Source organism: Struthio camelus, unplaced genomic scaffold (assembly GCF_040807025.1).
Source record: "Struthio camelus isolate bStrCam1 unplaced genomic scaffold, bStrCam1.hap1 HAP1_SCAFFOLD_82, whole genome shotgun sequence".
In the NCBI taxonomy this organism is placed as follows: Eukaryota; Metazoa; Chordata; class Aves; order Struthioniformes; family Struthionidae; genus Struthio; species Struthio camelus.
The window spans coordinates 158,032-182,784 of record NW_027182594.1 but is presented as its reverse complement, the minus strand read 5'-3'; the positions used below and the strand labels follow the sequence as shown (position 1 = coordinate 182,784).

The following is a 24,753-nucleotide window of genomic DNA, read 5'->3' as shown; positions in this document are numbered from 1 at the left end:
AAGCAAGCACGGCCCCATCCCCCACCCTGAGGGGGCCCAGGCGTCCGGCCCCCCCCCCTGCACTTTGACCACTTTAAACCCCCCCCCACGCGAGGCTTTTCAGGGGGGAAAAGACCCCGGGGGGGGGATTTTGTACAGAATAAACCTGTGAACCCCGCGGCGCGGCGCGCACACGCGTGTCATTGCCGTGTGCACACGCGCGCCGTCACCGTGCCGGCACGCGTCTGCGTGGCCGGTCCCACACGCGTGTGCGTGGCCAGGCGGGCGCACGCGCGTCCCCAGGCGCCCAGCTCGAGCCCCCCCCCAGCACACGCGTGTGCGCGCACACGCCTGCGTCACGCGTGACCCCCCAAGGACAGGCCTCGCTCCAGGCTCCGGCTTTATTGCATAGGTCGGCGCTGCGGGACGCGGAGGGGACGGGGGGGGGGGAGCGGCTGGACACCCCCCCCCCCCCCGGGACCCAGGCGTCCGGGCAGGAGATGGTGGGGGGGGGGCCGACCCAGACACCTGTGTTCCCTCCTGCTGGGGGGGGAGGCAGCACCCAGGGGACCCAGGCGTCCAGGGGGGGGGGGAACCCAGCACCGTCTCCCCATGGACAGCCCCCCCCCCCCCCGGGGCAGGGAGGGCACCCGGACGCCTGGGTCCTTCCTCCCCTCCCAACACCCACACAGCTGGGGGGTGTCAGTGCCCGGACACCTGGGCCCCTGCAGCCTTGGGGGGGGGGGTTGTACTGTCACCCGGACACCTGGGCCCCTGCAGCCTTGGGGGGGGGGGTTGTACTGTCACCCGGACACCTGGGCCCCTGCAGCCTTGGGGGGGGGGGTTGTACTGTCACCCGGACACCTGGGCCCCTGCAGCCTTGGGGGGGGGTTGTACTGTCACCTGGACACCTGGGCCCCTTCAGCCTTGGGGGGGGGTTGTACTGTCACCTGGACACCTGGGCCCCTTCAGCCTTGGGGGGGGGTTGTACTGTCACCCGGACACCTGGGCCCCTGCAGCCTTGGGGGGGGGGTTGTATTGTCACCCGGACACCTGGGCCCCTGCACCACAGTGGTGGGAAGGAGTCAGCCCCCGGACGCCTGGGCCCCCACACCATAGTGGCGGGAAGGTGCCAGCCCCCGGACGCCTGGGCCCCGCACCACGGTGGCGGGAAGGGGTCAGCCCCCGGACGCCTGGGCCCCGCACCATAGTGGCGGGAAGGGGTCAGCCCCCGGACACCTGGGCCCCGCACCACGGTGACGGGAAGGTGCCAGCCCCCGGACGCCTGGGCCCCGCACCACGGTGGCGGGAAGGGGTCAGCCCCCGGACGCCTGGGCCCCGCACCACAGTGGCAGGAAGGGGTCAGCCCCCGGACGCCTGGGCCCCGCACCATAGTGGCGGGAAGGTGCCAGCCCCCGGACGCCTGGGCCCCGCACCACGGTGGTGGGAAGGTGCCAGCCCCCGGACGCCTGGGCCCCGCACCACGGTGGCGGGAAGGGGTCAGCCCCCGGACGCCTGGGCCCCGCACCACGGTGGCGGGAAGGGGTCAGCCCCCGGCGCAGCCTTTGGCAGGGGGCGAAGTGTCACCCGGACGCCTGGGTCCTGGCCACCATGGTGGCAGGAAGGGGTCAGCCCCCGGACGCCTGGGCCCCGCACCACAGTGGCAGGAAGGGGTCAGCCCCCGGACGCCTGGGCCCCGCACCACGGTGGCGGGAAGGTGCCAGCCCCCGGACGCCTGGGCCCCGCACCACGGTGGCAGGAAGGGGTCAGCCCCCGGACGCCTGGGCCCCGCACCACGGTGGCAGGAAGGGGTCAGCCCCCGGACGCCTGGGCCCCGCACCACGGTGGCAGGAAGGGGTCAGCCCCCGGACGCCTGGGCCCCGCACCACGGTGACGGGAAGGTGCCAGCCCCCGGACGCCTGGGCCCCGCACCACGGTGGCAGGAAGGAGTCAGCCCCCGGACGCCTGGGCCCCGCACCACAGTGGCGGGAAGGGGTCAGCCCCCGGACGCCTGGGCCCCGCACCATAGTGGCGGGAAGGGGTCAGCCCCCGGCGCAGCCTTTGGCAGGGGGCGAAGTGTCACCCGGACGCCTGGGTCCTGGCCACCATGGTGGCAGGAAGGGGTCAGCCCCCGGACGCCTGGGCCCTGCACCACGGTGGCAGGAAGGGGTCAGCCCCCGGACGCCTGGGCCCTGCACCACGGTGGCAGGAAGGGGTCAGCCCCCGGACGCCTGGGCCCCGCACCACGGTGGCAGGAAGGTGCCAGCCCCCGGACGCCTGGGCCCCGCACCACGGTGACGGGAAGGTGCCAGCCCCCGGACGCCTGGGCCCCCGGCGCAGCCTTTGGCAGGGGGCGAAGCGTCAGCCGGACGCCGGGGCCCCGGCCGGGGGGGTGCCGGTGAGCAGGCGGGCCAGGCCGCGGTGGATCTGCGCCTGCAGCGGGCCGTACTCGACCCGCTCGCCGTCCACGGTGAGGACGCCGCGGGCCGTCAGCGGCTCCAGGCGGAAGGCGCGAGCCGGCACCCGGCCCAGGTGGGGGCAGCCGGCGCCCCAGGGCGCCCCGCGCGCCATGGCCAGGAAGAGGCGGGCCAGGGCGGCCCGCGAGACCCCGGCCCGCACGTAGCACAGGTGGATGACGCCCTCGTCGAAGCGGGCCCGGGGGGCGGCCAGCAGCTCGGCCCCCAGGTGCGTCTGGTACAGCGCCAGCACCAGCACGAAGTCGCCCTCCAGCGTCACCCAGGACGGCGGCACCGGCTGCCCCAGCGGCACCAGCAGGTCGTCCGCGGGGCCGGCGGGCGGCGGCGGCGGCTCCTCCGGGGGGGCGCGGGGCCGCAGGTCGGGGCGGCCGCGGGGCGGCGGCGGCGGCTCGGCGGCCGGCAGGTAGGAGAGGCGGCCGCGGTAGGTGTGCAGGGCGGCCAGGCGCAGGGCCGTGCCCAGGGCGAAGCGGGCGGCCCCCACGCGCCGGTAGCGCTCGCTCTCCACGTCCACGTCGGAGACGAAGCCCCAGGCCACGCTGAGGAAGGAGAAGCAGCGGGCGCCCGAGGCCGTGGTGACGGCCACCAGGTCGAGGGGCGACGGGGCGCCGTGGCACAGCAGCACGGCGCAGTTCTGCAGCAGCTCCACGCCCAGCGCCGGCGGCAGCCTGCGGGCCGGCCGCGGCCGTCACGCCGGGGGGGCGCACGACGCGCACACGCCACGCGCACGCGGGGACGGCACACGACACGTGGGGACACGCACAGGGACACGGACACGGCACACGACACGTGGGGACGCGACGCGACGCACACACGGCACACGACACGCACACGGGGACGGCACACGACATGCACACGGGGACACGCACACGGGCACGGCACGCGGGGACGCGACGCACACGCGGGGACGGCACACGGCACGCGGGGACGGCACACGGACACGGCACACGGCACGCGGGGACGCGACACGATGCACACACGGCACACGACACGCACACGGGGACGCGACGCGCACGTGGGCACGGCACACGGGGACGCACGTGGGGACGCGCACACGGACACGGACACGGCACACGACACGCACGCGGGGACGGCACACGACACGTGGGGACGCGACACGCACGCGGCACACGACACGCACGCGGGGGCGCGACGCGCACGCGGGCACGGCACACAGGGATGCGCACACGGACACAGCACACGACACGTGGGGACGCGCACGCACACGGCACACGACACGCACACGGGGACGGCACACGACACGTGGGGACGCGATGCACACGCGGCACACGACACGCACACGGGGACACGACGTGGGGACGCGACGCACACGCGGGGACAGCACACGACACACAGGGACGCGACATGCACACGGACACGGCACACGACACGCGGGGACGCGCACGCGGGGACGGCACACGGGGACGCACGTGGGGACGCGCACGCAGACACGGACACGGCACACGACACGCACACGGGGACGGCACACGACACGTGGGGACGCGACACGCACACGGCACACGACACGCACACGGGGGCGCGATGCACACGCGGGGACACGACACGTGGGGACGCAACGCACACACGGCACACGACAGGCACGCGGGGACGCGACGCGCACGCGGGGACGGCACACGGCACGCGGGGACACGACGCGCATGCACACACAGCACACGACAGGCACGCGGGGGCGCGACGCACACGCGGCACACGGGGACGCACGTGGGGACGCGCACGTGGGGACGGCACACGGACACGGCACACGACACACACACGGGGACGGCACACGACACGCGGGGACGCGACGCGCACACGGGCACGGCACATGGCACGTGGGGACGGCACACGGACACAGCACACGACACGTGGGGACGCGACGCGCACGCACACGTGGCACACGACACGCACGCGGGGACGCGACACGCACATGGACACGGCACACGACACGCACGCGGGGACGGCACACGACACGTGGGGACGCGACGCGCACGCACACACGGCACACGACACGCACACGGGGACGCGACGCGCACGCAGGGACGGCACACGGGGACGCACGTGGGGACGCAACGCGACGCACACGGCACACGACATGCACATGGGGACGCGCACACGGACACGGCACACGACACGCGGGGACGCGACACGCACGCAGGGACGGCACACGGGGGCGCACGTGGGGACACGCACGCAGACACGGACACGGCACACGACACACACGGGGACGGCACACGACACGTAGGGACGCGACACGCACACGGCACACGACACGCACGCGGGGGCGCGATGCACACGGACACGGCACACGACACGCACACGGGGACGCGATGCACACGCGGGGACACGACACGTGGGGACGCGACGCGCACGCGGGGATGGGACGCGCACGCACACATGGCACACGACACGCACGCGGGGGCGCGACGCACACGCGGCACACGGGGACGCACGTGGGGACGCGCACGTGGGGACGCGCACGTGGGGACGCGCACGCGGGGACGGCACACAACACGCACACGGGGACGGCACACAACACGTGGGGACGCGACACGCACACAGCACACAACATGCACACGGGGACGGCACACGGACACGGCACACGACACGCACACGGGGACACGACGCACACGCGGGGACACGACACGTGGGGACGCAACGCGCCCACGGCACACGACACACGGGACGCGACATGCACACGGGCACGGCGCACGACACGCACACGGGAACGCGACGCGCACGCGGGGACGGCACACGGGGACGCACGTGGGGACGCACACGCGGACACGGACACGGCACACGACATGCACGCGGGGACGCGACGGTGCACGCACACACGGCACACGGGGACGCACGTGGGGACGCGCACGTGGACACGGACACGGCACACGACACGCACGCGGGGACGGCACACGGCACGTGGGGACGCGACGCGCACACGGGGACGGCACACGGACACGGCACACGGCACGTGGGGACGGCATACGGACACGGCACACGGCACACGGGGACGCGACGCGCACGCGGGCACGGCACACGGGGACGCACGTGGGGACGCGCACGCGGATACGGACACGGCACACGACACGCACGCGGGGACGGCACACGACACGTGGGGGCGCGACGCGCACACGGGGACGGCACACGGGGACGCACGTGGGGACACGCACGCAGACACGGACACGGCACACGACACACACACGGGGACGCGACGCGCACACGGCACACGGGGACGCACGTGGGGACGCGCACGCGGACACGGACACGGCACACGACACGCACACGGGGACGGCACACGACACGTGGGGACGCGACACGCACGCGGCACACGACATGCACACGGGGACGCAACGCGCACGCGGGCACGGCACACGGGGACGCACGCAGGGACGCGCACGCGGACATGGCACACGGGGATGCGCACACGGACACGGCACACGACACGCAGGGACACGCACGCGGACACGGACACGGCACACGACACGCACACGGGGACGCACGTGGGGACGCGGACGCACACGCGGGGACAGCACACGACACACAGGGACGCGACATGCACACGGGCACGGCACACGACACGCACGCGGGGACGCGCACACGGACACGGCACACGACACGTGGGGACGCGACGCACACGCGGCACACGGCACACAGGGACGCGACATGCACACGGCACACGACACGTGGGGACGCGACGCGCACGCGGACACGGCACACGCACACAGGGACACGACACGCACACAGCACACAACGCACACAGGGACGCGACACGCACACGGCACACGACGCACACGGGGACGCGACACGCACACGCGAACATGGCACACAACACGCGGGGGGACGAGACGCGCACATGGACGCGGCAGATGACGCGCATGCGGACATGACACTCACGCAGGCGTGACACGTGACACGCGTGGGGACGCGATGCTCACGCAGATGTGACCCCGGGACACGTGGGGACAGAACACGCATGCGGATGCGACAACAGGACGCGGCACACGCAAGCCGTGTGCGGACATGACGCTCGCGCAGAGGCGGCACGTGAGGCGCGTGGGGACGTGGCGCACGTGACACGCGTGGGGACACGGGACAGGCAGGACACAGCGCACGCGGGGGGGGGGGACACACACAGCACGCACGGGGACGTGACCGGGGGCCACGGGACAGGCGAGGAGGCGGCAGGCGCCCCCGGCCCCGCGCACACGCGTGTGTCCCCCCCCCCCCCGGCCCCGCGCACACGCGTGTGCCTACCCGGCGTGGAAGTTGACGGCGCCGGCCAGGGCGTTGCCGGAGCCGCAGGGCAGGATGCCCAGGGGCGTGCGCAGGGCGGCCGCCCAGTCCCGCCGCGCCATCAGCCCGTTCACCACCTGCGGGGGGGGGGGGGGGGGGGGCTCAGCCGGACGCCTGGGCCCCCTCCTCCCCCGCAGCCCAAAGGGAAAGGGGACCCGGACGCCTGGGTCCCTCCCGGACGCCTGGGCCCCCCCCGGGGAGGGGGGCGTTGGGGAGGTGGGCCCTGGGGGAGGGGGGTTGGGGGGGGGTTCCCCGGACGCCTGGGCCCCTGGGGGGGTGATGGGGGGGGTCCCCGGACGCCTGGGCCCCTGAGGGGGTTGCGGGGGTCCCGGACGCCTGGGCCCCTGGGGAGGTGTTGGGCGGGTCCCGGACGCCTGGGCCCCTGGGGGGGTTGGAGGGGACCCGGACGCCTGGGCCCCTGGGGGGGTTGGAGGGGACCCGGACGCCTGGGCCCCTGGGGAGGTGTTGGGCGGGTCCCGGACGCCTGGGCCCCTGGGGGGGTTGGAGGGGACCCGGACGCCTGGGCCCCTGGGGGGGTTGCGGGGATCCCGGACGCCTGGGCCCCTGGGGGGGTGTTGGGGGGGGTCCCGGACGCCTGGGCCCCTGGGGGGGTTGCGGGGATCCCGGACGCCTGGGCCCCTGCGGGGGTGTTGGGGGGGGTCCCGGACGCCTGGGCCCCTGCGGGGGTGTTGCGGGGGGCCCGGACACCTGGGCCCCTGGGGGGGTTGCGGGGGGCCTGGACGCCTGGGCCCCTGGGGGGGTGTTGGGGGGGTCCCCGGACACCTGGGCCCCTGGGGGGTTGCAGGGGTCCCGGACGCCTGGGCCCCTGGGGAGGTGTTGGGGGGGTCCCGGACGCCTGGGCCTCTGGGGGGTTTGGGGGGGTCCCCGGACGCCTGGGCCCCTGGGGGGGGGTGTTGGGGGGTCCCGGACGCCTGGGCCCCTGGGGGGGTGTTGGGGGGTCCCGGACGCCTGGGCCCCGGTACCTCGTAGAGGAGCCCGTCCCCGGAGAGGGTGACGATCCCGTCCCACTCGGCCAGGCTGATCCCCGTCACCAGCTCCCGCGCGTGGTTCGCCCGCTCTGGGGGGGGGGGATGCGTCAGCCCCGGACGCCTGGGCCCCCCCGGAGCCCCCCAACACCCCCTGGCCCCCATCTGCCTCCTGCCCTCCCCCCCGGCGCCCTCCCTTGCCCCATGGACCCCCCAGACCCCCCATCGCCCCCCCCACCTTCCCCCACCCCCCCCTGGATCCCCCTTCACCCCTTGGACCCCCCCCACTGCCCCCCCAGGTCCCCCATTGCCCCCTGGATCACCCAGTGACCCCTGAGCCCCTCGCTGCCCTCCCCAGCCCCCCCACTGCCCCCCAGACCCCCCCCAGTGACCCCTAGATACCCCCCCATTGCTCCCCCATTGCTCCCTGGACCCTCCTACTGCCCCCCAGACCCCCCCATCGCCCCCCACTGCCCCTCATCACCCCCAGACCCCCCCAGTGAGCCCTAGACACCCCCCCCATTGCTCCCCCATCGCCCCCCAGACTCCCCCATCACCCCCCCATCGCCCCCCGGACCCCCCAGAGCCCCCCATCGACCCCTCGTCACCCCCCAGACCCCCCCAGTGACCCCTAGATATCCCCCCCATTGCTCCCCCATCACCCCCCAGACCCCCCCATCGCCCCCCGTACCCCCCAGTGTCCCCCAGAGCCCCCCATCGACCCCTTGCCACCCCCCAGAACCCCCCAGTGACCCCTAGATATCCCCCCCATTGCTCCCCCATCGCCCCCCAGACCCCCCCATCGCCCCCCGGACCCCCCAGTGTCCCCCAGAGCCCCCCATCGACCCCTTGCCACCCCCCGGACCCCCCCCAGTGAGCCCTAGACACCCCCCCATTGCTCCCCCATTGCCCCCCAGACCCCCCCATCGCCCCCCGGACCCCCCAGTGTCCCCCAGAGCCCCTCATCGACCCCTCGTCACCCCCCGGACCCCCCGAGTGAGCCCTAGACACCCCCCATTGCTCCCCCATCGCCCCCCAGACCCCCCCATCGCCCCCCGGACCCCCCAGTGTCCCCCAGAGCCCCTCATCGACCCCTCATCACCCCCCGGACCCCCCGAGTGAGCCCTAGACACCCCCCGATCGCCCCCCGGACCCTCCCAGTGACCCCCAGACTCCCCCATCGCCCCCCCATCGCCTCCCAGACCCCCCAGTGTCCCCCAGAGCCCCCCATCGACCCCTCGTCACCCCCCGGACCCCCCCCATTGCTCCCCCGGACCCCCCACTGCCCCCCATCGCCCCCCCGGGCCGCACCGGTCTGGACGAGGTTGAAGGCGACGCCGGCCTCCGCCAGCATGGGCAGCACGTGGCTCCGGCACCACCGCAGCGCCCGGCCCCGGCCCCCGAACGGGTTCAGCAGCAGCAGCAGCCGCCGCGGCCGCGGCAGCGCCGGCGCCTCTGCGCGGCACCGTCAGCCCCCGCCCGGACGCCGGGGCCCCGCCGCGAGCGGGGACGCCGGGGCCCCCGCCCGGACGCCGGGGCTCCCACCGCGAGCGGGGACGCCGGGGCCCCCACCCGGACACCGGGGCCCTGCCGTGAGCGGGGACGCCGGGGCCCCCGCCCGGACGCCGGGGCCCCGCCGCGAGCGGGGACGCCGGGGCCCCCACCCGGACACCGGGGCCCCCGCCCGGACACCGGGGCCCTGCCGCGAGCGGGGACGCCGGGGCCCCCGCCCGGACACCGGGGCTCCCACCGCGAGCGGGGACGCCAGGGCCCCCACCCGGACGCCGGGGCTCCCACCGCGAGCGGGGACGCCGGGGCCCCCGCCCGGACGCCGGGGCTCCCACCGCGAGCGGGGACGCCGGGGCCCCCACCCGGACGCCGGGGCCCCCACCCGGACGCCGGGGCCCCACAGCCGGGAGCTGCCCGGACGCCAGGGCCCTGCCACTGGGAGCGGGGACGCAGGGCCGCCCGGACACCGGGGCCCACAGCCAGCTCAGGGGACCAGGGGGTCTCGGCAAAGCCCGGACACCTGGGCCCCTGTTGGGGGGGGGGAAGCAGCCTGGACGCCTGGGTCCCTGCGGGGTGGGGTGGGTGGAGCCCGGACGCCTGGGCCCGAGAGGCGGGGGGGGGGGGAAGCCCGGACGCCTGGGCCCACGGCCCCAGAGGAAGAGCTGCGAGAGGGGAGATAAAGGCCTGACACCCCCCCCCCGGAAACCACAGAAGGCTGTGGAGGGGCCCGGACGCCTGGGCCCCCCAGGGAGGGTGGGGGGGGGGGCCCGGACACCTGGGCTCCTTTATCCCATCAGCAGCCCCCCCCCCGACTTGGGAGTGGTGGGAGGAGCCCTGCAAAGGCCCCGCCCCCACAAAAACACCTGGACAGGTGATTGGGGGGGGGGGGAGGAGCCGAGAGGGACCCAGGCGTCCGGGCGGCGCCGGTGCCGCAGGCGACGGCTCGCGGGACGGACTCGTTCCGCCTGCCGCGACCGGCCCCGGCGGGTGCAGCCGGGCGCCCGGACGCCTGGGTCCCTCCCGGGCCCCGGGGGGTGTCGGGGGTGGGGGGGGGGGGAAAGGGGAGGGACACCTGGGCCCTCAGCAGCGCCCGGACGCCTGGGCCCATCTGGGAAGGCAGCAGCATCCAGGGGTTGTAAGAGGGGGTAAAGGTGGTCTCAGGCCCCGGACGCCTGGGTCCTCCCCCTGCGCTCCCCTGGACGCCTGGCCCTCCTCGCGCACTCCCGGACTCCTGGGCCCTCCCACAGCCCCGGACACCTGGGCCCTTCCTGTGCACTCCCGGACTCCTGGGCCCTCCCGCAGCCCCGGACGCCTGGGCCCTCCCTGCGCACTCCCGGACTCCTGGGCCCCCGTGTCTCAGACTCCTGGGCCCTCCCGCAGCCCCGGACACCTGGGCCCTCGTGCTCCCGGATGCCTGGGTCCCCATGTCCCTGGCTCCTGGGCCCTCCCGCAGCCCCGGACGCCTGGGCCCCCGTGTCCCAGACGCCTGGGCCCTCCCCGCGCACTCCCGGACTCCTGGGCCCCCGTGTCCCAGACTCCCGGGCCCTCCCACAGCCCCGGACACCTGGGCCCTCGTGCTCCCGGACGCCTGGGTCCCCGTGTCCCAGACGCCTAGGCCCTCCCCGCGCACTCCCGGACGCCTGGGCCCTCCCCGCGCACTCCCGGACACCTGGGCCCTCCCCGCGCACTCCCGGACACCTGGGCCCCCGTGTCTCAGACTCCTGGGCCCTCCCCACACACTCCCGGACGCCTGGGCCCCCATGTCCCTGGCTCCTGGGCCCTCCTGCAGCCCCGGACACCTGGGCCCTCCCTGCGCAGTCCCGGATGCCTGGGCCCTCCCCACGCACTCCCGGACGCCTGGGCCCCCGTGTCCCAGACGCCTGGGCCCTCCCCGCGCACTCCCGGACTCCTGGGCCCCCGTGTCCCAGACTCCCGGGCCCTCCCACAGCCCCGGACACCTGGGCCCTCGTGCTCCCGGACGCCTGGGTCCCCATGTCCCTGGCTCCTGGGCCCTCCCCGCGCACTCCCGGACACCTGGGCCTCCCCGCGCACTCCCGGACGCCTGGGCCCCCGTGTCCCAGACTCCCGGGCCCTCCCACAGCCCCGGACACCTGGGCCCTCGTGCTCCCGGATGCCTGGGTCCCCATGTCCCAGACGCCTGGGCCCTCCCCGCGCACTCCCGGACGCCTGGGCCCCCATGTCCCAGACGCCTGGGCCCTCCCCGCGCACTCCCGGACACCTGGGCCCTCCCCGCGCACTCCCGGACACCTGGGCCCCCGTGTCCCAGACTCCCGGGCCCTCCCACAGCCCCGGACACCTGGGCCCTCGTGCTCCCGGACGCCTGGGTCCCCATGTCCCTGGCTCCTGGGCCCTCCCACAGCCCTGGACACCTGGGCCCTCCCCGCGCACTCCCGGACGCCTGGGCCCTCCCCGCGCACTCCCGGACGCCTGGGCCCCCGTGTCCCAGACGCCTGGGCCCTCCCCGTGCACTCCCGGACGCCTGGGCCCTCCCCGCGCACTCCGGACGCCTGGGCCCCCCCCCACGCACTCCCGGACACCTGGGCCCTCGTGCTCCCGGATGCCTGGGTCCCCATGTCCCTGGCTCCTGGGCCCTCCCGCAGCCCCGGACGCCTGGGCCCCCGTGTCCCAGACGCCTGGGCCCTCCCCGCGCACTCCCGGACGCCTGGGCCCCCGTGTCCCAGACTCCCAGGCCCTCCCACAGCCCCGGACACCTGGGCCCTCGTGCTCCCGGACGCCTGGGTCCCCATGTCCCAGACGCCTGGGCCCTCCCCGCGCACTCCCGGACACCTGGGTCCCCGTGTCCCAGACGCCTGGGCCCTCCCCGCGCACTCCCGGACACCTGGGCCCTCCCCGCGCACTCCCGGACACCTGGGCCCCCGTGTCCCAGACTCCCGGGCCCTCCCACAGCCCCGGACACCTGGGCCCTCGTGCTCCCGGACGCCTGGGTCCCCATGTCCCTGGCTCCTGGGCCCTCCCCGCGCACTCCCGGACGCCTGGGCCCTCCCCACACACTCCCGGACGCCTGGGCCCCCATGTCCCTGGCTCCTGGGCCCTCCTGCAGCCCCGGACACCTGGGCCCTCCCCACGCACTCCCGGACGCCTGGGCCCCCGTGTCCCAGACGCCTGGGCCCTCCCCGCGCACTCCCGGACGCCTGGGCCCCCGTGTCCCAGACTGCCGGGCCCCCCCGCGCCCGCCCCCACCCCCGGACGCCCGGGCCCTTGGGCCGCAGGGGGGCTCACCGGCGTCGGCGGAGAAGGCGACGCCGAGCACGAGGCACCTGATGGCGCGGGCCCACTTGTCGGCCAGGCGGCGGTTGTCCTCGTAGCGGGGGGCGCGGTCGACGCGGAAGGTGCGGGCGGCGCGCTGGCGGCCGCGGGGGCCGGGCCGGGGGCCGCGGGGCCGGGGCCGGGCCGGGTAGGCGTAGACGGCGAAGAAGGCGGCGGCGGCCAGGCCGGGGGCCCGGCTGCGCAGCGTGTGGCAGCCCACCACGTCGGCCAGGCGCAGCACGGCCGCCGGCCCGGCCCCCGGCGCCAGGGGCTGCACGTGCAGCGCCGAGCGCGTCAGCCGCAGGGCGTAGCGGGCGCCGCCGGCCGCCGGGTGGGCGCCGAACTCGCCCAGCAGCAGCGGCTCCTCGCTCATCCCGCCGCCGCCGCCGCCGGGCTCTGGGGGCTCCGCGCGGCCCTGGGGGGGGGGGGGACACGGAGTTAGTTTGGGGGGGGGGGGGGACCTGCCTCTGTCCGCCCCCCCCCCCCCCATCCAGCCTCCCCCCAGCCCGGGACACCCCCCCCCCCCCCGGACCCGCCGGCAGCCTCCTCACCGCTCCCGGCCTCGTTAGGCGAGTGGCTAACGAAGGCGGGGCGGGGGAGGGGCCCGCCGGGCCCGCTTTGATCTCGGGGGGGGGGGGGGAAGTCCGGGGCCCCACGGAGCTGCTGGTGGAGGGGGGCACCGTGTTCCCCCCCCCCAACATTAACTTCCCCCCCCCCCGGGGCTCTCTGGACCCCCCTGGTCCCTCATCCCCTGGTCTTGTTCCCCCCCCCCCGCAGCCCCAGACCCCCCCCAAACCCACCCACCCCACAGTCATGACCCCCCCCCACGGCCCCAGACCCCCCCCAAACCCACCCCCCCACAGTCATGACCCCCTCCACAGCCCCAGACCCCCCCAAAACCCACCCCCCCACAGTCATAACCCCCCCACGGCCCCAGACCCCCCCCAAACCCACCCCCCCCGCAGTCATGACCCCCCCCCCACAGCCCCAGACCCCCCAACCCACTCCCTCCAGTCCTAGACCCCCCCAACCTGCCCCCCCGCAGCCCCAGACCCCCCCAAACCCACCTCCCCACGGTCCTGCCCCCCCCGCAGCCTCAGACCCCCCCAACCCATCCCCTCCAGTCCTAGACCCCCCTCAAACCCACCCCCCCACAGTCCTACCCCACCCAAACCCCCCCAAATCCCTCCCCCCGGCCCTAGACACCCCCCCCACGGTCCTGCCCCCCCACGGCCCCAGACCCCCCCCAAACCGCCCCCTCCAGCCCTAGACACCCCCCAAACCCGCCCCCCGTCCTGCCCCCCCACACCCCCAGACCCCCCCCAACCCGCCCCCCCACGGGCCTGACCTCCCCCCAACCCGCCCCCCATCCTGCCCCCCCCACGACCCCAGACCCCCCCCAACCCGCCCCCCCACGGGCCTGACCTCCCCCCAACCCGCCCCCCATCCTGCCCCCCCCACGACCCCAGACCCCCACGGGCCTGACCTCCCCCCAACCCCCCCCCCGTCCTGCCCCCCCCACGACCCCAGACCCCCCCCAACCCGCCCCCCCACGGGCCTGACCTCCCCCCAACCCCCCCCCGTCCTGCCCCCCCCACGACCCCAGACCCCCCCCAACCCGCCCCCCCACGGGCCTGACCTCCCCCCAACCCGCCCCCCATCCTGCCCCCCCCACGACCCCAGACCCCCCCCCAACCCGCCCCCCCACGGGCCTGACCTCCCCCCATCCTGCCCCCCCCCACGACCCCAGACCCGCCCCCATGCCCTGTCGTCCCCCCCTCCCCCCAGGCCTTGTCCCCTCCCGGCCCCCGTCGCTCCCCACCGTGTCATGGAGCCCCGTCCCGCTGGAGGGGGAGGGGGCGCGGGGCTGGGGCGGCCCCCCCGGTGCCGGCGCCCTTCCCCCGCCGAGCAGGTGCCGCGGCCGCGCTCCTCCTCCTCCTCCTCTTCCTCCTCCTCTTCCTCCCCTTCCTCCTCCTCCCCCTTCCCGGAAGCGCCGACGGGGCGGGGACGCGCCTTCTCCGCTCCAGCCAATCAGGCGCCGCCGAGCCCCCGCCGCCAGCCAATCAGGCGCCCGCCCCGCCCTCGGGCGGGCGGAAGCGGCGCGGCGGCCACGTTCGTCGCGGGCGGCCGCGGCCGTCGAAGCCGGTGGGAGGGCGGAGTGGGCGGGGCGATGGGCGGGGCGCGGCCGCCGCGCCGGGAGCGGGGTGGGCGGGGCTTCGCCCTCCCCCCCCGCCTCCTCCCCGCGGCAGCCAATGGCCGCGCGGGAGGCCCTAGCAACGGTTGCCAGGCCGCGGGCAGCCATGTTTGGTGTGGGCAGGGCGGCGCTTTCTAGGAATGGCCCCGAGGCCGTCGCGGCCGCGGCCCGGGAGGTCACGAGGGGGGAGGCCCTATCCCAGCATGCCCCGCGCCCCCGCCACCCCCGCCGCTCGGCCCCGACCTGGCTCCCAGCTCCGCTTGGCCGGGGGAAAAGGCCGTTTTCACCCCAAAACCTCTCGTTTTGGCGAGTCCCGGGCTTGTTGTAGCCGGGGCCGGAGCCCGGCAGCCGCTTCCGGCGTCAACGTTTGCCCTGCAATGCAATTAACAGCGCTAATTAAGACAGTCCTCCACAGGGCGTACTCTCTTTCCTCCGGCTGCGCCTTTATGGTCCTTCCCTGTTCTCATTGGGCGAGGGAGTCCTCCAGGAGCGTAGAGCGGCGCGGCGCAGAGCGGCGCGGCGCAGCCGCTTCCGGCCGCCGAGCGGAAGTCGCCGCGGCGCCGCTTTCCCATCGCGCCCCGCGCCGCGCCCGCTCCTTCCTCTGCCGCCGCCGCCGCCATGGTGGGTGCCGGCGGGGAGCGGGGCCGCGTCCGCCGCCATCCGCCGCCATCCGCCGCCGGCGATGGGCCCGGGGGGGCCGGGGGGGCCGTCGGCGCCGGGATGGCGGCCGGGCTGGGGGAGGGGGGGAGCCCGGCCGCGGGGAGCTCTGTGGGGCCCGGGGGGGCGGCACCGTCCGTGGGGCCGGGGTTGTGTGGGCCCGGGGGGGGGGACGGCTGTGGGGCTGGGACCGGAGGGGGGGGACCCGGCCGGGGGGAGCTGCGCGGGTGGTTGTGGGGTGAGGGGGGTTGTGGGGCTGTGTGGGGGTGTGGGGCTGTGTGTAGTTGCGGGGTGTAGGGTTGTGGGGCTGCGTGTGGGTCAGGCTGTGCGTGATCGTGTGTAGTTGCGGAGTTGTGGGGCTGTGCGTGGGTCAGGCTGTGCGCGATTGTGTGTAGTTGTGGAGTTGTGGGGCTGTGCGTGGGTCAGGCTGTGCGTGATTGTGTGTAGTTGCGGAGTTGTAGGGCTGTGCGTGGGTCAGGCTGCGCGTGATTGTGTGTAGTTGCGGAGTTGTGGGGCTGTGCGTGATTGTGTGTAGTTGTGGAGTTGTAGGGCTGTGCGTGGGTCAGGCTGTGCGTGATTGTGTGTAGTTGTGGAGTTGTAGGGCTGTGCGTGGGTCAGGCTGCGCGTGATCGTGTGTAGTTGCGGAGTTGTGGGGCTGTGCGTGGGTCAGGCTGCGCGTGATCGTGTGTAGTTGCGGAGTTGTGGGGCTGTGCGTGGGTCAGGCTGCGCGTGATTGTGTGTAGTTGCGGTGTGTGTGGTTGCGTGTCTGTAGCTGTGCGACAGGCGGTGCGCGGCTGTGTGTAGTCGTGTGCGTGGTTGTGTGTCTCCATGTGCGCCAGGCGGTGCGCGGCTGTGTGTAGTTGCGGTGTGCGCGGCCGTGGGGCCGAGCTGCGCGCGCCTGTGCGGCGCTGTGGGGTTGTGCGCGGCCGTGGGGCAGCCCCCGACCCCCGCGTCCCCCCCACCCCCACCCCAGGGTGTCGACATCCGCCACAACCGGGACCGCAAGGTTCGGCGCAAGGAGCCCAAGAGCCAGGACATCTACCTGCGCCTGCTGGTCAAGGTGCGCCGGGGGGGGGGGGGGCGAGGGGTTGGGGGGGGCGGCCGGACGCCTGGGCCCGCCGCGGGGCGGCCGGACGCCGGGGCCCCCGCTGACGCTGTCCCCGCAGCTCTACCGCTTCCTGGCGCGCCGCACCAACTCCACCTTCAACAAGGTCATCCTCAAGCGGCTCTTCATGAGCCGCACCAACCGCCCGCCCCTGGCCCTCTCCCGCATGGTGAGTACCCGAAACGCCCTGAAAGCGCCCCGAAAGCGCCCTGGTCTTGTCCCGCGCGACCAGTGCCCGAAACAGCCTGAAACTACCCCGAAACGCAGCCCACAACTGCCCCGCTGTGCCCCGAAACCGCCCTGGTCCTGTCCTGTGTGACCGGTGCCCGAAACAGCCTGAAACTACCCCGAAACGCAGCCCACAACTGCCCCGCTGTGCCCTGAAACCGCCCTGGTCCTGTCCTGTGTGACCGGTGCCCGAAACAGCCTGAAACTACCCCGAAACGCAGCCCACAACTGCCCCGCTGTGTCCCGAAACCGCCCTGGTCCTGTCCTGTGTGACCAGTGCCCGAAACAGCCTGAAACTACCCCGAAACGCAGCCCACAACTGCCCCGCTGTGCCCCGAAACCGCCCTGGTCCTGTCCTGTGTGCCCAGTGCCCGAAACAGCCTGAAACTACCCCAAAACGCAGCCCACAACTGCCCTGCTGTGCCCCGAAACCGCCCTGGTCTTGTCCTGTGTGACCGGTGCCCGAAACAGCCTGAAACTACCCCGAAACGCAGCCCACAACTGCCCCGCTGCTGCCTGAAACTGCCCTGGTCCTGTCCTGTGTGACCGGTGCCCGAAACAGCCTGAAACTACCCCGAAACGCAGCCCACAACTGCCCCGCTGTGTCCCGAAACTGCCCTGGTCCTGTCCTGTGTGACCAGTGCCCAGAACAGCCTGAAACTACCCCGAAACGCAGCCCACAACTGCCCCGCTGTGCCCCGAAACCGCCCTGGTCCTGTCCTGTGTGACTGGTGCCCAAAACAGCCTGAAACTACCCCGAAACGCAGCCCACAACTGCCCCGCTGTGTCCCGAAACCGCCCTGGTCCTGTCCTGTGTGACCGGTGCCCGAAACAGCCTGAAACTACCCCGAAACGCAGCCCACAACTGCCCCGCTGCTGCCTAAAAGCGCCCTGGTCCTGTCCTGTGTGACCGGTGCCCGAAACAGCCTGAAACTACCCCGAAACGCAGCCCACAACTGCCCCGCTGTGCCCCAAAACCGCCCTGGTCCTGTCCTGTGTGACCGGTGCCCGAAACAGCCTGAAACTACCCCGAAACGCAGCCCACAACTGCCCCACTGTGCCCCGAAACCGCCCTGGTCCTGTCGTGTGTGACCAGTGCCCAAAATGGCCCCAAACTGCCCCAAACGTGGCTTGAAACCGTCCCGTTGCCCCCGGAACTGCCCTGGCCCCGTCCCGCCCGGCAAGTACCCAAAACGTCCTGAAATCACCCCAAAACGCGCCCTGAAACTACGCTGCTCTTCGTGCTGTAGATGGTTCTCGCTCTGTCCCGCGCGGGTAACGGCCCAGAACAGCCCAAAGTCACCCCAAACCGTGGCCTGACCCCCCCCCCCGTCCCATCCCACCCAGCGGACACCCCAAACGGCCCGAAATGACCCCGAAACGCGCCCCGACCCCCGCGCCGGGGGGGGGGAGGGGGCGGGGGGACCCCGGAGGCGCTGGATGTGCCCCGAAAAGCGCTGCCCCCCCCCCCCCGCCACGCGCTGACCCCCCCCCCCCCCCCGGCAGATCCGGAAGATGCAGCTGCCGGGACGGGCGGACAAGACGGCCGTGGTGGTCGGCACCGTCACCGACGACGTCCGCATCCAGCGCGTGCCCAAGCTCAAGGTGCCGGCGGGGCGGGGAGGGGGGGGGCCCGGACGCCTGGGCCCCGCGGGGGGGGGGTGGGAGGGAGGGGGTGGGTGCTCACCGCTCTCCCCCCCCCACTCCGGTCTCTCTCCCCCCCCCCCAGGTGTGCGCCCTGCGGGTGACGCGCGGCGCCCGCACCCGCATCCTGCGGGCCGGCGGCACCGTCCTGACCTTCGACCAGCTGGCGATGGCCGCCCCCAAGGGCAAGGGCACCGTGCTGCTCTCCGGTGAGCCCCCCCGGGGACACCCCAAACCCCCTGGCCCCCCCCCCGGGGACACCCCAAAACCCGGTCACCCCTTGGGGACACCCCAACCCGCCCCAGACACCCCCCTGAGGACACCTGACATCCCCTGAGGCTCCCCCAGACACCCCCCTGGGGACACCCCAAAACCCCCCCGTCACCCCCAAAACCCCCTGGCACCCCCCGGGGGCATCCCCAAACCCCCTGGCCCCCCCCCGGGGACACCCCAAAACCCGGTCACCCCTTGGGGACACCCCAACCCGCCCCAGACACCCCCCTGAGGACACCTGACATCCCCTGAGGCTCCCCCAGACATCCCCTGAGGCTCCCCCAGACACCCCCTGGGGACACCCCAAAACCCCCCCGTCACCCCCAAAACCCCCTGGCACCCCCCGGGGACATCCCCAAACCCCCTGGCACCCCCCGGGGACACCCCAAAACCCGGTCACCCCTTGGGGACACCCCAACCCGCCCCAGACACCCCCCTGAGGACACCTGACATCCCCTGAGGCTCCCCCAGACACCCCCCTGGGGACACCCCAAAACCCCCCCGTCACCCCCAAAACCCCCTGGCACCCCCCGGGGACATCCCCAAACCCCCTGGCACCCCCTGGGGACACCCCAAAACCCGGTCACCCCTTGGGGACACCCCAACCCGCCCCAGACACCCCCCTGAGGACACCTGACATCCCCTGAGGCTCCCCCAGACACCCCCCTGGGGACACCCCAAAACCCCCCCGTCACCCCCAAAACCCCCTGGCACCCCCCGGGGGCATCCCCAAACCCCCTGGCCCCCCCCCGGGGACACCCCAAAACCCGGTCACCCCTTGGGGACACCCCAACCCGCCCCAGACACCCCCCTGAGGACACCTGACATCCCCTGAGGCTCCCCCAGACATCCCCTGAGGCTCCCCCAGACACCCCCTGGGGACACCCCAAAACCCCCCCGTCACCCCCAAAACCCCCTGGCACCCCCCGGGGACATCCCCAAACCCCCTGGCACCCCCCGGGGACACCCCAAAACCCGGTCACCCCTTGGGGACACCCCAACCCGCCCCAGACACCCCCCTGAGGACACCTGACATCCCCTGAGGCTCCCCCAGACACCCCCCTGGGGACACCCCAAAACCCCCCCGTCACCCCCAAAACCCCCTGGCACCCCCCGGGGACATCCCCAAACCCCCTGGCACCCCCTGGGGACACCCCAAAACCCGGTCACCCCTTGGGGACACCCCAACCCGCCCCAGACACCCCCCTGAGGACACCTGACATCCCCTGAGGCTCCCCCAGACACCCCCCTGGGGACACCCCAAAACCCCCCCGTCACCCCCAAAACCCCCTGGCACCCCCCGGGGACATCCCCAAACCCCCTGGCACCCCCCGGGGACACCCCAAAACCCGGTCACCCCTTGGGGACACCCCAACCCGCCCCAGACACCCCCCTGAGGACACCTGACATCCCCTGAGGCTCCCCCAGACACCCCCTTGGGGACACCCCAAAACCCCCCCGTCACCCCCAAAACCCCCTGGCACCCCCCGGGGACATCCCCAAACCCCCTGGCACCCCCCGGGGACACCCCAAAACCCCCCTGTCACCCCCAAAACCCCCTGACACCCCCCGGGGACATCCCCAAACCCCCTGACACCCCCAGAGCACACTGACATCCCCTGAGGATCCCCCTGACGCCTCCTGGGGACACCCCAAAACCATCTGACACCACCCGGGGATACGTCGGGGACATCCGGACACCCCCAGGGAGTCCTGACACCTACTGGGAACACTTCAAAACCCTCTGGCACCCCCTGGGGACACTGACACCCTCTGGGGACCCCCCCCCGACACCCCTGGGGACACTGACACCCTCTGGGGATCCCCCGACACCCCTGGGGACACTGACACCTGCAGGGACTCCTGACCTTCCCTGAGGACACCCCAAAACGCCCTGATGCCCCTGGGCACACTGTGATACTTGTGAGGACCCCCCCCCGGGGACACTGACACCCCCTGGGGACCCCTTGGTGACTTCCTGACACCCCCTGGGGCCACCTTGACCCCCCTGGGGGTTTGTCTGAGGACACCCTGACATCTCCAGGGACTCCTGACAGCCCCTGGGGCCACCTTGACCCCCCTGGGGGTTTGTCTGAGGACACCCTGACATCTCCAGGGACTCCTGACAGCCCCTGGGGACACCTCAAAACTTCCTGATGCCCCTGGGCACAGTGTGACACCTGTAAGGACCCCCCAGGGACACTGACACCTCTTGGGGACCCCCCTGGGGACACCCCAACACCTGCAGGACCCCCCCAGAGGCCCCCTAACGCCCTTTGGGGACAGTCTGACGCCCATGAGAAGCTCCCTAGAGACATCCTGACACCTGCGGAGACCTGTTGGGGACGCCATGACACCCCCTGGGTCACCAGCGCTGCCAAGGACACCGTGACACCCTGTCAGACACTCTGACACCCGCAGGGACCCCCCTAGGGACCCCCCAACACCCTCTGGGGACACCCTGACACCTGTGGGGACCCCCCAGGGCCCCCAACACCCACTGACAGCCATGGGACTACCCCCAGTGACCTCCCCAGGGAGGCCAACACCCCCCCAGGATACCCTCGCCCCCCCTCGGGGACCCTGCCCCCCCCCAGGACACCTTGAGACCCCCCCTTGGGACCCCCTGACCGCTTCTGTCCCCCCCCCCCCCCCAGGACCCCGCAAGGGCCGCCAGGTCTATCGGCACTTCGGGAAGGCGCCCGGCACCCCCCACAGCCACACCAAGTGAGTGACCCCCGGACGCCTGGGCCCCCTGCGGGGGGGGGCGCCTGGATCCCCTGTTGGGTGCTGGGGCGAGGGGTGGGGGGAGCCCAGACACCTGGGACCCTGGGAGGGGGGAGAGACGCCTGGGTCCCTGGGCAAGGTGGGGGGGGGGGGGCGCCCGGACGCCTGGGTCCCCTGGGGTGGGTGGTTGGGGGGATGTCTGGATGCTTGGGCCCTCTGGGGGGCGCCCGGACGCCTGGGTCCCCTGGGCGGGATGGCGGGGGGGGTGCCCGGACACCTGGATCCCTGGGCAGGGTGGGGGGCACTGGATGCCTGGGTCCCTGGCGTGGGGGAGGAGGGGTGCCCGGATGCCTGGGTCCCCGGGGCGGGGTGGGGTGGGGTGCCCGGACACCTGGGTCCCCTGGGTGGGGAGGAGGGGCGCCCGGATGCCTGGGTCCCTGGCGTGGGGGAGGAGGGGCGCCCAGACACCTGGGTTCCCTGGGTGGGGAGGAGGGGTGCCCGGACGCCTGGGTCCCCGGGGTGGGGTGCCCGGACACCTGGGTCCCCGGGGTGGGGGAGGGGGTGCCCAGACACCTGGGTCCCTGGGCAGGGTGGGGGGCACCGGACGCCTGGGTCCCTGGCGTGGGGGAGGAGGGGCGCCCGGACACCTGGGTCCCCTGGGGTGCCGGGCGGGGCGGGGCGGGGCGCGCCCGGACGCCGGGGCCCGCGCCGACGCCCGCGCCGCTGCGCTCCGCCCGCAGGCCCTACGTGCGCTCCAAGGGGCGGAAGTTCGAGCGGGCGCGCGGGCGCCGCGCCAGCCGCGGCTACAAGAACTGAGGGCAATAAAGCGCCGGCTCCGCCGCTGCCGCCTCCTCGTCCGCCGCCGCCGGGGGTCCCGGGCCGGGGGGGGACACGGACCCGTCTGCCGTCACCGTCCGCCCCACGCGGGGCGGGCCCCGGCGTCCGGGCGGGGGCGGGGGGAACCGGTCCGGGGGGTGTTACGTAAGGCGGCGCCGGGCAGGGACGGGCTCGTTAGCGGGCGGCTTCGTCAGGGCAGCGGCGGTGGTGCGTCCCCCGTGGTGGTGGCGGCGGCGGGGAGGGGACACCCGGGTGCCACTCCCCGGCACCGCGCACCTGACAGTCGGCACCCGGCACCTGCTGCTACCGCCGCCGCCGCCGCCGCTGCCGCTGCTGCTGCACTGCCAGGTGAGGGGCGGGGACGGGGGGACGCGGTACAGCCCGACTCGCGGGGATCCTGGCGGGGAGACAACACCTGCCCTGGCCGTGGTTCAGGGTGACCCTGGGGGGACTCAACACCCAGCAAAACCCTAGGTCGGGGTGACCCCGGGGGGACTCGCAACACCTGGCACAGGCCCGGTTCGGGGTGACCCCGGGGGGACTCGCAACACCCAGCACAGCCCCGGTTCGGGGTGACCCCGGGGGGGACTCACAACACCCAGCACAGCCCCGGTTCAGGGTGACCCCGGGGGGACTCACAACACCTGGTGCAGCCCTGGTTCGGGGTGACCCTGGGGGACTCGCAACACCCAGCACAGCCCCGGTTCGGGGTGACCCCCGGGGGGACTCGCAACACCCAGCACAGCCCTGGTTTGGGGTGATCCCAAGGTACCTGTGGTGCCCAGCACAACCCCAGTTTGGGTGTAACTTTGAGGCACCTGTGACACCCGCCACGGCCCCGGTTCGGGGTGATGCCGGAGGGACTCGCAACACCCGGCACCGCCTGGATTCGGGATGATCCCCAGGTCCCTGGGGCGCCCGGCACAGCCCTGGTTCGGGGTGACCCTGGGGGGCTCCCAACACCCGCCACGGCCCCGGTTCGGGGTGACCCTGGGGGGCTCCCAACACCCGGCACAGCCCCGGTTTGGGGTGATGCCGGAGGGACTCACAACACCCGGCACCGCCTGGATTCGGGATGATCCCCAGCTCCCTGGGGCGCCCGGCACAGCCCCGGTTCAGGGTGACCCTGGGGGGCTCCCAACACCCGGCACCGCCCGGATTCGGGATGATCCCCAGCTCCCTGGGGCGCCCGGCACAGCCCCGGTTCGGGGTGACCCTGGGGGGCTCCCAACACCCGCCACGGCCCTGGTTCGGGGTGACGCCGGGGGGACTCACAACACCTGGTGCAGCCCTGGTTCAGGGTGACCCCCGGGGGGACTTGCAACACCCGGCACAGCCCCGGTTCGGGGTGCCCCCGGGGATGACACCACCGGCACAGCCCTGTGTTGGGGTGACGGGGGGGGGGGGACGGCACCACCGGCACAGCCAGGTTTGGGGTGACTGCGGCGCCCGGCCCTGCCGTGGGGCTCATCCAGGCCCTGCCGCGGCCCCGCTGTGGGGCGGCCCCAGGCCCGGCCCCCCCATCCCCGAGGGCTGTTGTCTGGTGTGGGGCCGAGTCGGGGGGCAGGAGGTGGTGCCTGCTGTCCCCATGGGGCGGGACGTGGGGCCGGCTGTGATCCCCCGGCCCCGTGGGGCGGGACGTGGGGCCGGCTGCCGTCCCCGTGGGGCGGGACATGGGGCCGGTTGCGATGCTCCGGTCCCCGTGGGGCGGGACGTGGAGTAGGCTGCGATCCCGTGGGGCTCGCGGTCACCATAGAGCGGGCCGTGGGGCCGGCTGTGATCCCCCCGGCCCCGTGGGGCGGGATGTGGGGCTGGTTGCGATGCTCCGGTCCCCGTGGGGCGGGACGTGGAGTAGGCTGCGATCCCGTGGGGCTCGCGGTCACCATGGAGCAGGCCGTGGGGCCGGCTGTGATCCCCCCGGCCCCGTGGGGCGGGATGTGGGGCTGGTTGCGATGCTCCAGTCCCCATGGGGTGGGACGTGGGGCCGGCCATTGTCCCTGTGGGGCGGGACGTGGGGCCGGCTGCTGTCCCCGTGGGGCGGGACGTGGGGCGCCCCATCTCCCCCCATGCCAGATGCTCCCCACACCCCATCTTGCCCCACGCTGGTGCTCCCTGCACCCTGTCCTGCCCCACGTGGGTGCTCCCCGCGCCCCATCTCACCCCACGCCCCGTCTCCCCCCACGCTGGGTGCTCCCTGCGCCCCATCTCCCCCCGCACTGGGTGCTCCCCGCGTCCCCTCTCACCCTGCGCTGGGTGCTCCCTGCGCCCCATCTCACCCCGCGCCCCATCTCCCCCCGGGCTGGGTGCTCCCTGCGCCCCATCTCCCCCCGCGCTGGGTGCTCCCTGCGCCCCATCTCACCCCGCACTGGGTGCTCCCCGCGTCCCCTCTCACCCTGCGCTGGGTGCTCCCTGCGCCCCATCTCACCCCGCGCCCCATCTCCCCCCGGGCTGGGTGCTCCCTGCGCCCCATCTCCCCCCGCGCTGGGTGCTCCCTGCGCCCCATCTCACCCCGCGCCCCATCTCCCCCCGCGCTGGGTGCTCCCCGCGCCCCATCTCACCCTA

The 24,753-nt window shown here is 74.4% G+C and overlaps 2 protein-coding genes across 3 annotated transcripts; one reads left to right on the top strand and one right to left on the bottom strand.

Moving 5' to 3' along the window:
- Nucleotides 1-481: 481 nt before the first annotated feature.
- Nucleotides 482-14,476, bottom strand: SPHK2 (sphingosine kinase 2). The gene is made up of 6 exons (XM_068929179.1): nt 14,349-14,476; nt 12,500-12,941; nt 9,041-9,184; nt 7,727-7,821; nt 6,705-6,820; nt 482-3,121 (listed from the first exon to the last, which is right to left on the bottom strand). Exons 2-6 carry the CDS (start codon nt 12,897-12,899, stop codon nt 2,341-2,343), a joined length of 1,536 nt encoding a protein of 511 aa, XP_068785280.1. The 5' UTR covers nt 12,900-12,941; nt 14,349-14,476; the 3' UTR covers nt 482-2,340.
- Nucleotides 14,477-15,140: 664 nt separating this feature from the next.
- Nucleotides 15,141-22,194, top strand: RPL18 (ribosomal protein L18). 2 transcript variants are annotated; one of them, XM_068929180.1, is made up of 7 exons: nt 15,141-15,341; nt 16,351-16,437; nt 16,544-16,651; nt 18,217-18,315; nt 18,440-18,563; nt 21,285-21,354; nt 22,095-22,194. In XM_068929180.1, exons 1-7 carry the CDS (start codon nt 15,339-15,341, stop codon nt 22,168-22,170), a joined length of 567 nt encoding a protein of 188 aa, XP_068785281.1. In that variant the 5' UTR covers nt 15,141-15,338; the 3' UTR covers nt 22,171-22,194. The 2 variants fall into 2 exon arrangements, with proteins under 2 accessions (XP_068785281.1, XP_068785283.1); XM_068929182.1 differs by lacking the exon at nt 15,141-15,341 and adding an exon at nt 15,386-15,390 and having other exon boundaries at nt 16,350-16,437.
- The last annotated feature ends 2,559 nt before the right edge of the window (nt 22,195-24,753 follow it).

Bases quoted from the DNA above. Each gene is read 5' to 3' on its own strand.
- SPHK2 (XM_068929179.1), bottom strand. From the start codon at position 12,899: ATGAGCGAGGAGCCGCTGCTGCTGGGCGAGTTCGGCGCCCACCCGGCG. The intron at 9,185-12,499 runs GTGAGCCCCCCT...GGTGCCGCGCAG, and splicing joins CGCCTTCTCCGCCGACGCCG to AGGCGCCGGCGCTGCCGCGG. The intron at 7,822-9,040 runs GTGCGGCCCGGG...CCCCCCCCCCAG, and splicing joins CTTCAACCTCGTCCAGACCG to AGCGGGCGAACCACGCGCGG.
- RPL18 (XM_068929180.1), top strand. The intron at 16,652-18,216 runs GTGAGTACCCGA...CCCCCCCGGCAG, and splicing joins CCCTGGCCCTCTCCCGCATG to ATCCGGAAGATGCAGCTGCC. The intron at 21,355-22,094 runs GTGAGTGACCCC...CTCCGCCCGCAG, and splicing joins ACCCCCCACAGCCACACCAA to GCCCTACGTGCGCTCCAAGG.